Source organism: Choloepus didactylus, chromosome 3, assembly GCF_015220235.1.
Source record: "Choloepus didactylus isolate mChoDid1 chromosome 3, mChoDid1.pri, whole genome shotgun sequence".
NCBI classification, from domain to species: Eukaryota; Metazoa; Chordata; class Mammalia; order Pilosa; family Megalonychidae; genus Choloepus; species Choloepus didactylus.
Window position 1 is genome coordinate 199,511,727 of NC_051309.1, and position 13,593 is coordinate 199,525,319.

The window sequence follows — 13,593 nt, forward strand, 5'->3', positions numbered from 1 at the left end:
GTGCTTCATGCTTCACACTGTTAGAATAGCCTCCTAACTGGTCTTCGAGTTCAGGTTGCTCTGTTCTCTGGGTTATCCTCCATACTACTGCTGGGATAATTTTTAAAACAGTTTTACTGAGGTATAATTTGTATACTATAAAGTTCTCCCATTTTAAGGTTACAATTCAATGAGTCTTAATAAATGTATACAGTTATACAACCATCACTGCAATCTAGTTTTACATTTCTATCACCCCATGTTCCAGTTTGCTAATGCTGCCATTATGCAAAATACCAGAAATGGATTGGCTTTTATAAAGGGGGTTTATTTGGTTGCAAATTTGCATTCTGAAAGCCATGAAAGTGTCCAAACCAAGGCATAAACATACGTATACCTTCACTGGAGAAAGGCCATTGTCATCCAGAACTCTGTTAGCTTGGAAGGCACATGGCAGACTTCTGCTTGCTCCCAGGTTGCGTTTCAAAATGGTGTCCTCCAAAATTTCAGCGTCAGCTTCCAATGGCCATCTTCAAAATGTCTCTCTAAGCTGTAGCAGCGAGCTCCTTCTGTCTGAGCTCTTATAGGGCTCAGGTAAACTAATCAAGACCCACGCTGAATGGGTAGGGCCACACCTACATGGAAGTAATCTAATCAAAGGTATTACCCACAGTTGTGTGGGTCACATCTCCACGGAAACACTCAATCAAGAGGTCACACCCTAATCAGAAAGATTAGTCAATCTGCCCCAACAAGATTGTATTAAAGAACATGGAATCTGGGGGGACATAATACATCCAAACTGGCACATCCTAAAAGGTTCCCTCGTGCCAAACTGCAGTCCAACTAGATAGAAATTTTAAGTGCACATCCAGTTATGTCTGTCCTCTGTTTAGTCTTCCACATTCCCCTTTTCCTTTTGAATCATCAACAAACTAATTTGCTTCTTATCCTGAGCACTCCACCAACTGGCCCCCATATGCCTTTCCAGCTTAATCTCTCACTCTTCCCCTATATTTCCCTGCTCTTCAGCCAAACGGGATTATTTATGGCTCTCTGCATAGGTTTCTGACCACTGTGGCTTTACTGTGGCTATTTTCTCAAGCAGGCATGTCCATCCAACACCATCTCTTTTAACTAAAATATTACTCATGTTTAGAGTCCCATCTCAGATGCCACCTCCACCAAGAAGCCTTTCCTGATACATATAACTATAGCACCTAACTCTATATCTCCCTAATTGGCCTTTATTTTGTTCTCTTTGTACTTGCCCCAACCCCTTGCTACTTTTTAAGACAGAAATGGAGTTTTTACTTATCTAAGACAACAAAGTGGGGCAGGAAAGATATTACCTGTTGGAAGTTCTAGAAGTACTGACCTAAAGTTGGAAAGGACTGGTGTTTGTGGGGCTGGTGTTGGAGTCTGGCTGCCCAGGGAGCAGACTTTGTGTTAAAGAGTAGTGGGGGTGAGTTTTAATAGGACAGTATATGACAGATTAGAAAATGAACATTTTATTTGGGCAGCTTGGCCTTTGTTCTCTGGAGAAGGTAATAAAGAAAGAAGATACTTTTTCCCCAACTCTGTTCCCCATCTGCTGGAAAAGACCCATCCGGTTCATTTGAAGCTCACAGTGTTTAGCTCAACTCTTCTTCATTCTCCATGCCCACCTTGAAAAATTTGCATCTTCATCCTCACAGGAACTGATGAGATGGAAAAATGAGAAGGGGGGGAGGTAGGGAAGATCAGATAGGGGAACATAAGAAAGAACGATATTGTAAAACAGCTTCTTGGATGTTTTGGAAGTCATTAAAAGATGATGGGTAGTATTGCTGTCAAAAAATAATACTCCTTCCTCCCTATAGTGAGTTCTGGGTCCAAAAGTAAATGGGCAAAAGATGAGGCCGCCCAGAGCCATCCCTCAAAGGGACTCTAAGAGGAAACCCAAATGTCACCAACTGGCCTTGATTCTCTCTTTGACTATTCCTCATGATGCTTTCCCCTGTCTCTTTTTAATTCAGAAAAGCGGTATTTAAATTGTATGAGGTGTAATAGATCCTGTTCCCTCACCATGAGTTTCCGTGTTCCTTTGTTTTCCTAGGTCCAGAGATAGGGAAACCTGTGTAATCTGTGAAAAAGGGGAGGAAGGAAGAGGGGAGCTTCCTTCCTCTCATACAGAGAGGATTCAGAGAATTGTTCTGCACCCAACAGAGCTCTGTATCTTTGGATCCTGATGAGTGTAAGACTTGGACAGAGGGTCAAGCAGTCGGCAGAGTGGATGATTCCAGGCCGGACAGAGAGTTGCTTCCTCCTCTTAAGGTCACAGGTTGTAGGTCATAGGGCAAGAGATGTTTACAGACATCTTTATCCATCTGGAAATGTTCTAAGGACCAGACTGGACCAGCAAAGGCACAAATGGCTCCATCTGCAAATTGGCAGGTGGAATTTGACCAAATGCAGAGTATTAATGGAGACTTGGCTTTAATTAAGCTTTAAAAAAAACCCACTGATATATTAATAGCATATGAAAAATTAAAAGTAGGATGCTTTTGATCTAAGACAGACCAAGTGTTTGCTAATATATTTGTTAGTATAAATTTTTAAAAGCAAATACTGCATTTCCTGTAAACTTAAAAAAAAAAAAACACCTTTAACATTTTTTTCTAGGTCTTTTACAAACTCAAATGCATCCTTGAAGAACCCAATTTCCAGTAATAATTGGGTGGAACCTGGCCCTGCCAGTCTACTTTAGAACTTGTTTTGTATTCAGAGTTTACCTAATATTAGCCTCTGTTTTCCAAGACAATAAAAGAGAGAGAATATGTTACTAGTGTGTGCAGGTAAGACTAAGACCAATTCACCAACAACTCGTCCTCCATGCCCAGCATACAAAGTCAATTCTCTGCTGTAACTCTGTTCCTTGGATTTTTTCTTGATCTTGGTAACTTCTCCACTTTGATCACAGTGTGTTGAGATCCACCAGATGCCACAGCTCTGATGCACACTCTGATTGTGCTGGGTTATGCTTTCTTCTTTCTGTTTTTAAACCCAGTTTGTGAATGCTGTTTGTTTCAGACTTCCAACTTAAGAGCATCACGGTGTCGGTGTTACCATCTGGTAGCTTTCCTGGCGCTTGGTGGGATTCAGCCTGTTTTGTTATTCTGTACGAAGGAGGGTCCATTGGTGACCAAAAGGTTGTGCTACCTAGAAGGGATTTGGGTTTTAAAAATGTGCACCCCGCCCCCACCCCGGCTTTAGTGATCAATAATAGTAATAAAATTAGCTATTTTTTATTGATGCCTTTAACACGTTAGCACTGTCCTGGCTGCTTACATATTTATTTTAGATCCTCACTACTGTCCTTTAAGAGAGATATTATTACCATCACAATTGAGAAAAATGGAACCCAGAGACTGACTTTCCCCAGGCCTCTTAACTAAGGCATGAATTCCAGGTGCTTTCGTGTCACTGCATTTCACTGCCTTCTACTTCTCTGAGACCAGTCTGGCCTGGAGATCCGTGTCACATTTGTTCTATCCTACTCCATTGACAGTCCTTCACATGACACAGTACCCTCTTAATTCACTTCTTGGGGAGTCCTGCATCCCCAGACTTTGCTCTCTTGGGGAACAGAATTCATTGACTGCTCTTTAGACCTTGTCAGAGGTAGGTGATGGGTGACAATGTGTCTAGTGGAGGGAGTAAGAGAAATTCAGCTTAGATTTTGACAGGAATAGAAAGAACAAAATATACACATTCTTACCATTTTAGGAATTCTCTTAAGATTTAAAAATGTTTTACCCTGTGGATTTACCACTTACCAGAAGGTTTCAACTTAAACAGATCTGTGTTTCCCAAAATGTGCTCCAGCAAAAGTGGTCAAATTAGAGCTCAAATAACTTTTCTTTTTGCATATTCATGACATTCATTAGCATATTAAAGCCTCTGATAGGTCCAGCAGTAGGGCAACCTGTTTTACGTTTGCTTAACACATTTTCCAAGCTTATTTGACACTGTAACTCTCTTTTCAAGTAACATCTATTACCATGTCTTGATACAGGTGCTCCTCAGAGTGCACCTTTGGGAGCTGTAGATCTAAACGACCACTGCCAAGACAAACACACTGGTGGTCCACACAAGAAGAGAACATCTTCTAAGAAATACTGAAAAGGCTGGAGCTTTCTGATAAAACTGTAACTAGCAGTCTAGAGCTTGGATTAAGGAAGATGCAATTTATCTTCTAACTGTGCTCTGGGGACAAAGCCTTGGCCACCTACCTTAGTTGGCTGCTTTTGGAGGAGGCGATGCATAAGTATATGAATGCATGAGTATAGATCTGCCTCTCTTCAGAAATTCCCCCAATTTTCCATGTCACAAGCCATGGACACCTCTGAAAACTCAGCCCTCCAGGGCCATGATCTTTTCCAGATTCCATGTAGCTTCATAAGTTGGGCCACACGCTGCCAAATTCCAAGGTATATATGTGTGTATTTGTATGTGTGTGTGTGAGACTAAATGAGCCTATTTGTCAAATTAAACTATTAATGCATTTTGCAAATTATGTTTCAGGAAGAGGCAGAAAGAGTTAATGGATGTTATTGATGGCAGCACAATAATGTGAATATAATTAATACTACTGAAAATTGTACAATTGTATTTGTTACTACAATAAAAGGTTTTTTAAAAAGCCCCCATCATACATCTCCACACATCATAATTATATTCCGTAGCATGATTAGAAAAAAAAGATAAATTACTCTCAGACTCAGTATTCCAGTTTTTCCTTAATAAATGTTTTAATCACAAAGTTCCATGTGACATCACATGCATACACAAATGCATGCACACCTATTTCCTGTCTGCATATTTAGGTTGTATTATGATATCGAAGTCATAATTTAGCAGAAAAGTGAGGCAAGGAGGCGCACTTTTGGTTGCTGTTTCAGTGGAATGGCCCTGAAAATTCCAGTTTGATGAGTCTAATATCCTAGTGGAAGTTCCTAGTGCCATATCAAGGGGTTTCTTGTATCCCAGGGCATTGTGTGTTTAGGAAGTCCTGGGTTGAAGTTTGTTTTCTAGGTTATAAGGACAAGGCTCTGATCTGTTATATTTCTTAATTTATATGCATATATTATTTTTTCACTCATATCAGCTTTTATTCAGTCACTTGTGTAGTTCAGTTTTTCTCTGATCTAAATATCCTTCAATCTATGGTTGGTATGAACCTTTTAATGTCTGAGGGGGGCTTCCTGTGCATAGCAAAGATTGTTTACAGATACTTAGGACTTTATTTAATTAATGTTCCATATACTAGAGAAAGAAATTCAAAAATCAAAATTTTCTTTACTAGAGATAGAGATTAAAAAATCAAATTTTCCTTTGGTTTTTAAGTTCGAATTATTCTATTTATAAATCTGGGATTTTAAAGGTAATAAAATAAAATCATAACTCTCAGGGGGGCCTTTGACAAATGTTTGATCAACTCAAAATGAAGACAAAAGTTCCTTTACTCAACAGTTAGCCCTGTTTAGAAACCCAGTTATATACATCACCTCGAACACTTAAATTGCATTTATAAATCTCGTATATTTAATTTTTAAAAGGCACTTAATATGTTTGACTGAGAAGGCTTCAAACCAAATATTCCCAAGTATTTAATCAGCCTTTCAGAAGTCATCAAATGCATGCCATCACTGCCGGCCACTGGGAATACAACTATGAACAAAACAGAACAGTGAACAGCAATGAATAAAACAGAAAATGTCACTTGCTCTTATGGAGTTTGCCTTCTTGTAACTCTTAAATTCACTCAGCTTTTTGTAAATCAAAAAAACTGAGATTCTCTTCCTTTAAAAATTTAAAGTTAAAATTCTTGTACCTTTCAACTTAAAATTACAAGTCTAAAACCAATTATTCATTTGAGTAAGAATCACAAAGCAAATCTGTCTAATTAGCATCTCTAATCTGTCTGATACGTAAATACCAAAAGTACAAATTATTCTTTAGCCTATACAAAAATACGAATACCATAAAATTAATTTGCTTTATCATTTATTTAACTCTAAATGTTCCTAATATTGAATACTGTGGTCACTATACAACTGAGTAGTAACTGTACTTGATGGACCATCCATGACCTCCAATACGTGATTGTTTTCGTAGGCTGAGAGATTTGAAATTGAGACTAGGGGGCTGTATATGGCCAGAGCAATTCTTTCCGTAGCACAGATGAGCACATTGAGTCTGTTTTTAACAGTTACTATAATAACAAGGGACTCCACATCCATTCTCTTTAGATAGAATCGGTTCTGCAGTATGCTGTTTGCTATATTCAGGCCTTACCTTCATAACCTCTTTCAGCATTGTTTCCTGATTTGGATGCATAAAACACTTAACCAGTAGTCTCTACCTCTTCTAATTTGCTTTAACATCTGTAGGGTTTGAAGCTGTATGTACCCCAGAAAAACATGTTCTTAAATCTAATCCATTTTTGTGGGTGTGGACCCATTGTAAGAAGGACCTTTTGATGAGGTTACTTCCCTTAAGGTGTGGCCCACCTCAATCAGAATGGGTCTTAATCCTAACACTCGAGTTCTTTAGAAGCTGAATGAAATTCAGACAGAGAAAGAAAGCCACAGGAGGCAAGAAGCTGAACCTAGAGAGAAGGGAGAGATCTGGAGATGCTGCCTTGTGCCTTGCCTTGTGACAAGCTAAGAACCCCAGGATCACTGGCAGCCAGCCCCAGGACACCATAATCTTTTAGGAAAATGCATCGCCTTGATGATGCCTTGTTTTGGACTTTCTTTTAGTCTCAAACTGTAAGCTAATGAATTCCCATTGTTTAAGTTGACCCATTTCATGGTATTTGCTAGAGCAGCCTAGGAAATTAAAACACCATCTGATGTCATTCAGTTAGCCCAACCTATTTGCTGTGTGATTCTTCGTGTCTGGCTATTTGGCCTTGACTCCAGGGGCATTCTGTTAACAGTCTGGACACAGCATATCACTTCTCTGCAAGTGGCTGAGGGGAGCTGTAGCTCCCCAAAAATATTCACCAACTCACCTCCATTCTTACATATGAACAATTAATACTTTCTCAGTTTTAAGTCAAGGGCTTTTCAAATTCCCAGCTGCCCCCTCCCTTCAAACAGATGCTCTCCTCTAAGCCCCTACTCTATAGAAATTCCAAAACTATCACTGCTTCTTTGATTTAAACTTGTCAGTAGTTCTTATTGCACTGAGAATAGAATATTAAACCCTTAAGCATGGCCTACAAGTCCTTGCATGATCTGGTTCATGCTTCCTCCACGACCCCATCAGGCATCCCTCCTGTTCTCTTATTTTGCTCCAATTCCAGCCTCACTGGCCTGCTTTCACTTCTTCCAAGAGAAGCAGTCTTTCCTACCTCGGGGCTTTTGTGCATGCTGTGCCTGCTTTCTGAAACACTTTTTCCTCATTCTTTGATTGCGTGGCTCCTCATCCTCTAGGTCTCAGCTTAACTGTTATCCCCCCATAGAGGTTATTTTTCTTCAGGGTACTTAGCATAATTTGTGCATTTATATACCTACTGTGTCCCTCAAATAGGCCATCAGCTGCATGAGGGCAGGGGGCTATGCATGATGTTCTGTTTGCCCAGCACCCACACAGTGCTGGCATATACTAGACAGTCAATAAGTATTTGTTGTACAAATGAATATTACAGATGCCACAGTAGTTGCCGTTAGCCTTATGTCATAATTATTGAAATCATTCACACAGCCATTTTTGGCTCTGGGAGGTGCTGAGTAATTGTTGAATTCAATGGTGCTACCTAAATGTCAACATCTCTAACATTCAATAATACAATTGCTTTATTACCGTTATGCTCCTTTACACATTTAGCCTTCTATGGCTTATAAAGCCGTAGTCTTTCTGTTTTCAGCAGTCCTTACTGTGAAGGAGACATTTTAGCAATTTGTGCCTTTTGGGGGGCTATGCTTTCCTAACTTAAAAGAAAAAGGTCACTGAACATTAGCTAATTGGTTTATAGTTAATAATAAAATTTGATTAGTGTACATGGAAGTTTCATATGGTACTTAATGACACTGTTTATTTATTTATTTACCCCTGATATCTCAAGAGCTGTATTTGTTACATTGGCCCCACTTGACAGCCCGTATCCTTGAGATACACAATGGAAACCTCTAGTCCTAGATTCTATGTCTGTGGCTGAGACTAGGCTCCTTCTGCCTCCAAGAATCTTGCTGCCTCCAAAGGATTCAAGCCTTGGAATAGCACGGGATTGTGCTAGAACTTCCTGAATCTTAACCATTTAGAGCCTGCTGCTCTTTGCATTATCAGCTCTTTGCTGCTGTGTGCAATATAGGAGTATATCCCCATGAAGATTTTTCGATTCCTGTCTCTGCATCTTGGCACCTGCTGTGTTTATGAAACAGCAGGATAAAAATGATTTTTGAACGTTGCATTGCCACAGATAGCAAAAAAGCAGAAAAATATAAAATAGAATATTGAAAAGAAAATCAGATTTATTTTTGTTGTTGTTTACAGCCCAGAGCATGTCTGGAAACCTAAAGGGGGAGATGGGCTTTGAAAAAAAAAAAAATACAGAACAGCAGCGGAGGGTGGTGGGGGTTAGCAGCAATGTGGAGGTGCGCCTTTAACTCGGCGTGACCTCCGCGTCCCCGGGCCGCGCCACCACCCGGCGCCCGGACCCGGGCGGCGCACCGCTCCCTCCTCCCCTCCCGCGCCGCGCGCATTGTTGTCCTTTAGCGATTGGTCGTTGGACCAGAAACAGCTGTGCCGAGCTGTACACTGTAGAGGAGCTGCGGATCTGAATGCAGTTTAGCTGGCTGGAGGATCGAGGGGAACAGAGGAAGAGCCGGAGGCCACTTCCACTGCGTTTCCAGGCGACGTGGACCAGGTGCCCCCGTATTTGCCTTTGTCGGAGGAGCTCGCAGTGGCGCCCCCTCCCTTTGGCTCTAGCTTACTTCGCGGTTGGCGCAGGTGGGTGAGGTAGAGCACCGCAGATCTTCAGTTACCACCTGAGGTTTTTCTCTCCCTCTTCCCGAGGGGGAGGGACCTTCCTAAAATATGTAAATATACCGGCGCTGACTCCTGGTTGGGGCACCAGCTTATATCCCAGCGCAGCCGCTGGATGTTTTACATGAAAATGAGAAGCCTGACAGATCCCGTGCTCTAACTTAAGGCAGCTTGGTGATCAGCCTGAGAGTGGCCGGCTGCCCTGCTTCCTACCCTTCGATAGCCATTCTTCGCGCTCGCGACTGAGCAGCGGTGCCACCGTGCGGGTGTCGTCCCGGCAGACTCGGCATCACTGGCAGCCATGGCTCCCGACGTCGCCTCTGCCAGTAAGTAGGAGCATGCATGTGTGTGGGGACGCATGCATGTCGGCACACACACACCCACACCATCCTGAGCCTCCGCTAAGGAAGAAGGAAGGTTGAAGAGGCGCTGCAGCCGCAGGGACACCGCGGGCTCTTCCTGGATTCCGCAGGAACCCGATTGCCGCAGCTGCTGTCTGCAGAGCCTGCTCGGATCCCTCTGCACACGCGCCCCCCCGCTCCCCATTTGAGCCTCTGTAATGAAGACTGCCTCCCAAGGAGTGCAGGGGAGGCAGAACCAGTCTGTGCCGGGGACTGCAGGCCAAACGGCTGATAGGCCCAGGGGGACACAACTTGTACACTGTCATCCGAACGCCTGTCGCTAGCCCGCCTGGTGCGGAGGGTCTGCCGCTGCCCCACCGGCTTCCCGGGCGCCCCATTCTGGGTCAGCCCCGGAGGCCTCGGCTGCCTCGTTTGTTTGGGTCTTTTGTGCCGTGGCTCACAGTTGGCTAAGCACTCCTGCGCTGAATCGGGCCATTGTCTGCGCTCCCATTGCTTTCACGCTGCAAGTCTCGGCGCCCCCACCCCGCCCGCCCCCTCCCCGCCTCCTCCTGGCCGGGGAGCCTGCTAACGTGCCTTTCCCCCCAGGAATCTGGAAGCTATAAGCCGGACGGATTGCAAATGAAGTGTAATGCATTGTGGGACGTGTGTAAAATCGGAGCCTTCGCCGTGGGGGAGTGGGGAGGCGTGGGGAGGGCCGGACCCGCCGCTGGCGGTGTAGACGCCGACGAGGAGGGGCTGGGAAAATGTGCGCAGAGTCCTCCCGGGTCGTGCCCGCCGTAGACGGATGAAGCTGCGCTCTGCGCCCTGGCGCTGAGGCCCCGAAGATCGGGGCGGCAGGTAGCCATCCCCACCATGAAGAAGACCCGGAGCACAACCTTGCGGCGAGCCTGGCCTAGCTCGGATTTCTCCGACCGGGCCTCGGACCGCATGAGGTCCCGCAGCGAGAAGGACTACCGCCTGCACAAGCGCTTCCCCGCGGCCTTCGCGCCCCAGGCTTCGCGCGGTTACATGACATCAGGTTGGTAACCGTGTTTCTGCCCGCGGGCCGGGTCCGCGGGGCGTTCTCAGTGCGGCGCTGCTGGCGTGCTTAGATTGGAGGACGGGAGGTGATGGATGCGATAAGTTATGGATAAAGCAGAAAAAAAAATTAGCTCACATCCACCATTTTGTACCTCCGCAAGATCCACAGCAGGCCCTCTCAATATGGGGTTGGAGAGCTATTAGTTAGGTAAAATACTGGAGGGGAGAAGAGCCGGGCGTTTTGGCTGCAGGGAGATAAATGACTGCAAGCTCCGCGCAGCAGCCTCCTTGAGCTTTGTAGGAAGAGTCTGCCCCCAGTGTTGCCTGCAGTACCAGACTTGCGTGCTCCTGTATTGTGGCCAGTTATCTTAGTGGGTGTTAAAAAAAAATAAGGGGCACAGGTTCCATTCACAGTCGTGGATGGTTTGAGTCAGGGGAGAGCTCTACATACATCTCAGGCTCGTCTTATTTGCACGCAGAGAACTGTGTTGGAGCTCATTGAATGTGTTCTGTCGGGTAATGGTGTATATGCGCATTTGAATGCTCACATGATTCTGCGTGGATTTAACATATGTTTCTTTGAATTAGGTTGTATGGAAAGAATGGAGGCTGTATCATATTGCATATCAAACAGGAAGGACCAACAAAACTGTAAATGAAAGTAAATATTTCCAAAAAGATTTCTTCTTAAATGCAGTGCTGTAAAAGCATTGCTGAGGAAGCCACTTCTCTTTGAAAATACAACGGAATGGCTTTGGTTGTGATTTGGGAACCCAGGGGTGAGATACTTGAGGAAATGCTGAAGAAGGAAAATCCTGGAAATCTTTTATGTTTTCTCCTTACCTATTGCTAACCACTTATATGCAATCATGTGTAAGGCATCAATTTTTGTTTTTCATTCCAAAAGAATTAATTTTCTCTTGAATTCATTGTAATGGAAGATCCAAGATTGTAGTTTAAACCCAATGTTATTCCAAATCATTCTAATCTCTGTCTTGACTGGGAAGATTGTGTTAAACTTGCGTTTGGTACTTACAGTCTAGCTGTACTATCTTTTCCTAAAACAGCAAATCCTTTTAACTGGGGCCAGTATCTCATGCTTTAAAAATGTCTTGTGACCACATTTCCATGAATATAAACCCTAAAGAAAGTAGCTGTTTTTTTTTTCTTGCAAAATCTGGCCACATGAGGATGGTTTGCTCTTTTGGCAATATCTTGGTTTTCTCTTTCATGAAAAGCCAAATTTGTAAAGGAAGTGATAACTACAGTTTATACTTCAGTAATGTAATTCAGTCACTGCTGTGGCTGCTATAATCTTCAGACCTGTGACAGCAAATTTTGAAATATGCCTAATCCAAAATCTAACCTCAAAACAAATATCTCCATAAGCCCATGTCTGCACTGAGTGTTCAGATAACCTTAGGTTTCATATACTTGGGGTTTGAATGTCTTCATTCTATACTTAATAGTGCCCTCTCTTTTTTTGCCCCTCTGGTGGAACCAGTGATGACATGACACCAACTATGAAGCAATGAGGAGGGCATGTGGCCATAGTTTCTTCAGCAAATCTGCAACACTCTTTAGTAATTTCAGGCATATTCCCATGAAGCCTATTTTTTATCTGTCCTGTCATTGCTTCATCATAATCACATTTTCATTCTTTGCAAAAGAACTTCTCTGCTCTTGCCTGGGGGATGAAGCTCTTTACTTTTATTTGTTTCTATTTTATTTCATTTCTTGACCTCCAAATGGTACAGCGGTCTTATGGCAATTACGAAGGATAACCTGTTTCAGCTTGGTAGTTTCTGTGTAGATTCAGTGTTAGGTTTCTGCTGAGAAACAGAAAATCAAAAGGATGGGGGGGGGGTGGAGGGAGAGAAGAGCTATGTCATTCATTCAGCATTTTGTGGAGTGCCTGCTAAGAGCAAAGTGCCTTGCTGGGTCCTCCTGGGTATACAGGTTGGATATAATACGGTTTTTGCCCAGGGAGGGAGAGGTATTATTTTTTATTTTAGATATTAATTTACACATGTAATTAAAAAAAGTGTTGGTCCTAATGAAAGCAAAGAGTAAATATTAAGACAAACACCTGTAATAACCGTTGGTAGAGCCTTTTTCACATGTAACCTTTGGTGGGAGGGGGTTATCAATTTCCTTTCCAAGTATGGCTACTTTCAAAATATGTGTTGCTAGGAATAGATGATATATTGAGACACTTTGAAATAATTTAAATGAAGCTCCTTTTCTTTCAGGAAATGTAAAGGAAATCCACTTGTATCAAAGTTAGTGACTCTATATAAGTAAGAGCCCTTGTCACATGGAATGAAATAGAAAATGAAGCAGCCTATAAACATGTGAGGCTTTCATATTTCTATTTTCTGTTTGTCCAGTCATAAAGCCCAATAACTGCTTGTATTATCCTACTTCTTTTTCAGTAAAAAGGTGTTTAATTGTTGTGGATCAATTACTTGGGTTCAAAGGACATAATAAGACTCTTCAGAGGTGTACTAAGTATTAAATAACTTCAGCTAAGAGACTATTTTTAGAATTCTCCCAACAAATATTTCTAAAAACCATGGGGGAAAAATCTCCTTTTTAAATAAAACTCTATAAAGTAAAAGATCTTTGGAAATTTTTAGAAATAGATAGTAATAATGGTTCTTTTGGTCTAGAGTGCCTATCACATAGAAGGTGCTTCAGATTTAACCATATTTATTAGGGCAAAATTGTAGGCATTCCATAGTAGCTTTCTAATGAGACAGCACATTTCAGTCTTTTCTCCACTAATAAGTAATTACCAGTTTGAAATGTGATTTATAGCAATAGGCTTGACATTTAGTCTTGGCTTTTTCATAAACCTTTAGAATAAATTGCACTTAAGCTCCAGAGGTTAGAATGGGCATATATAAAACTAAAGAGGTCTCGTCAAAGGACAGTTAGCTAGAGTTCTGAAACTTTGAATCTCAAAGACCATGCCTTATATGACTGTTTAATCTCCCACCTCATGCTACTAAATCTAAAGTAATCCTAAGAATTCTCAGGCCTCCTAGCAACCAGTAAGTTCACAGGCCATGAGATGAGTTCATTGTTCATCTTGTCTATTAATTTCCCAATGGTAATTTCGGGGCAGAAGGGGGAAAATCTAGCCTTTTGTTCAAATCAAGATGAATAGCAAAATGTGTATGGCATTATCTAA

The 13,593-nt window shown here is 42.4% G+C and overlaps 1 protein-coding gene across 6 annotated transcripts in view; it reads left to right on the plus strand.

The window, feature by feature from the left end:
• Positions 1-13,593, plus strand: part of STOX2 (storkhead box 2) — a 231,797-nt gene that overhangs the window by 116,828 nt on the left and 101,376 nt on the right. Inside the window, exon 1 of one of the 6 annotated variants that reach the window (XM_037831084.1) lies at positions 8,665-8,979. The exons of 3 other annotated variants lie outside the window; for them this stretch is intronic. In XM_037831084.1, coding sequence (XP_037687012.1) covers positions 8,811-8,979 — 169 coding nt within the window. In that variant the 5' untranslated portion in view covers positions 8,665-8,810. Of the gene's footprint in view, positions 1-8,664; positions 10,396-13,593 lie in introns of those variants that run through there. 2 more of the 6 variants (XM_037831085.1, XM_037831086.1) reach the window with 2 other exon arrangements.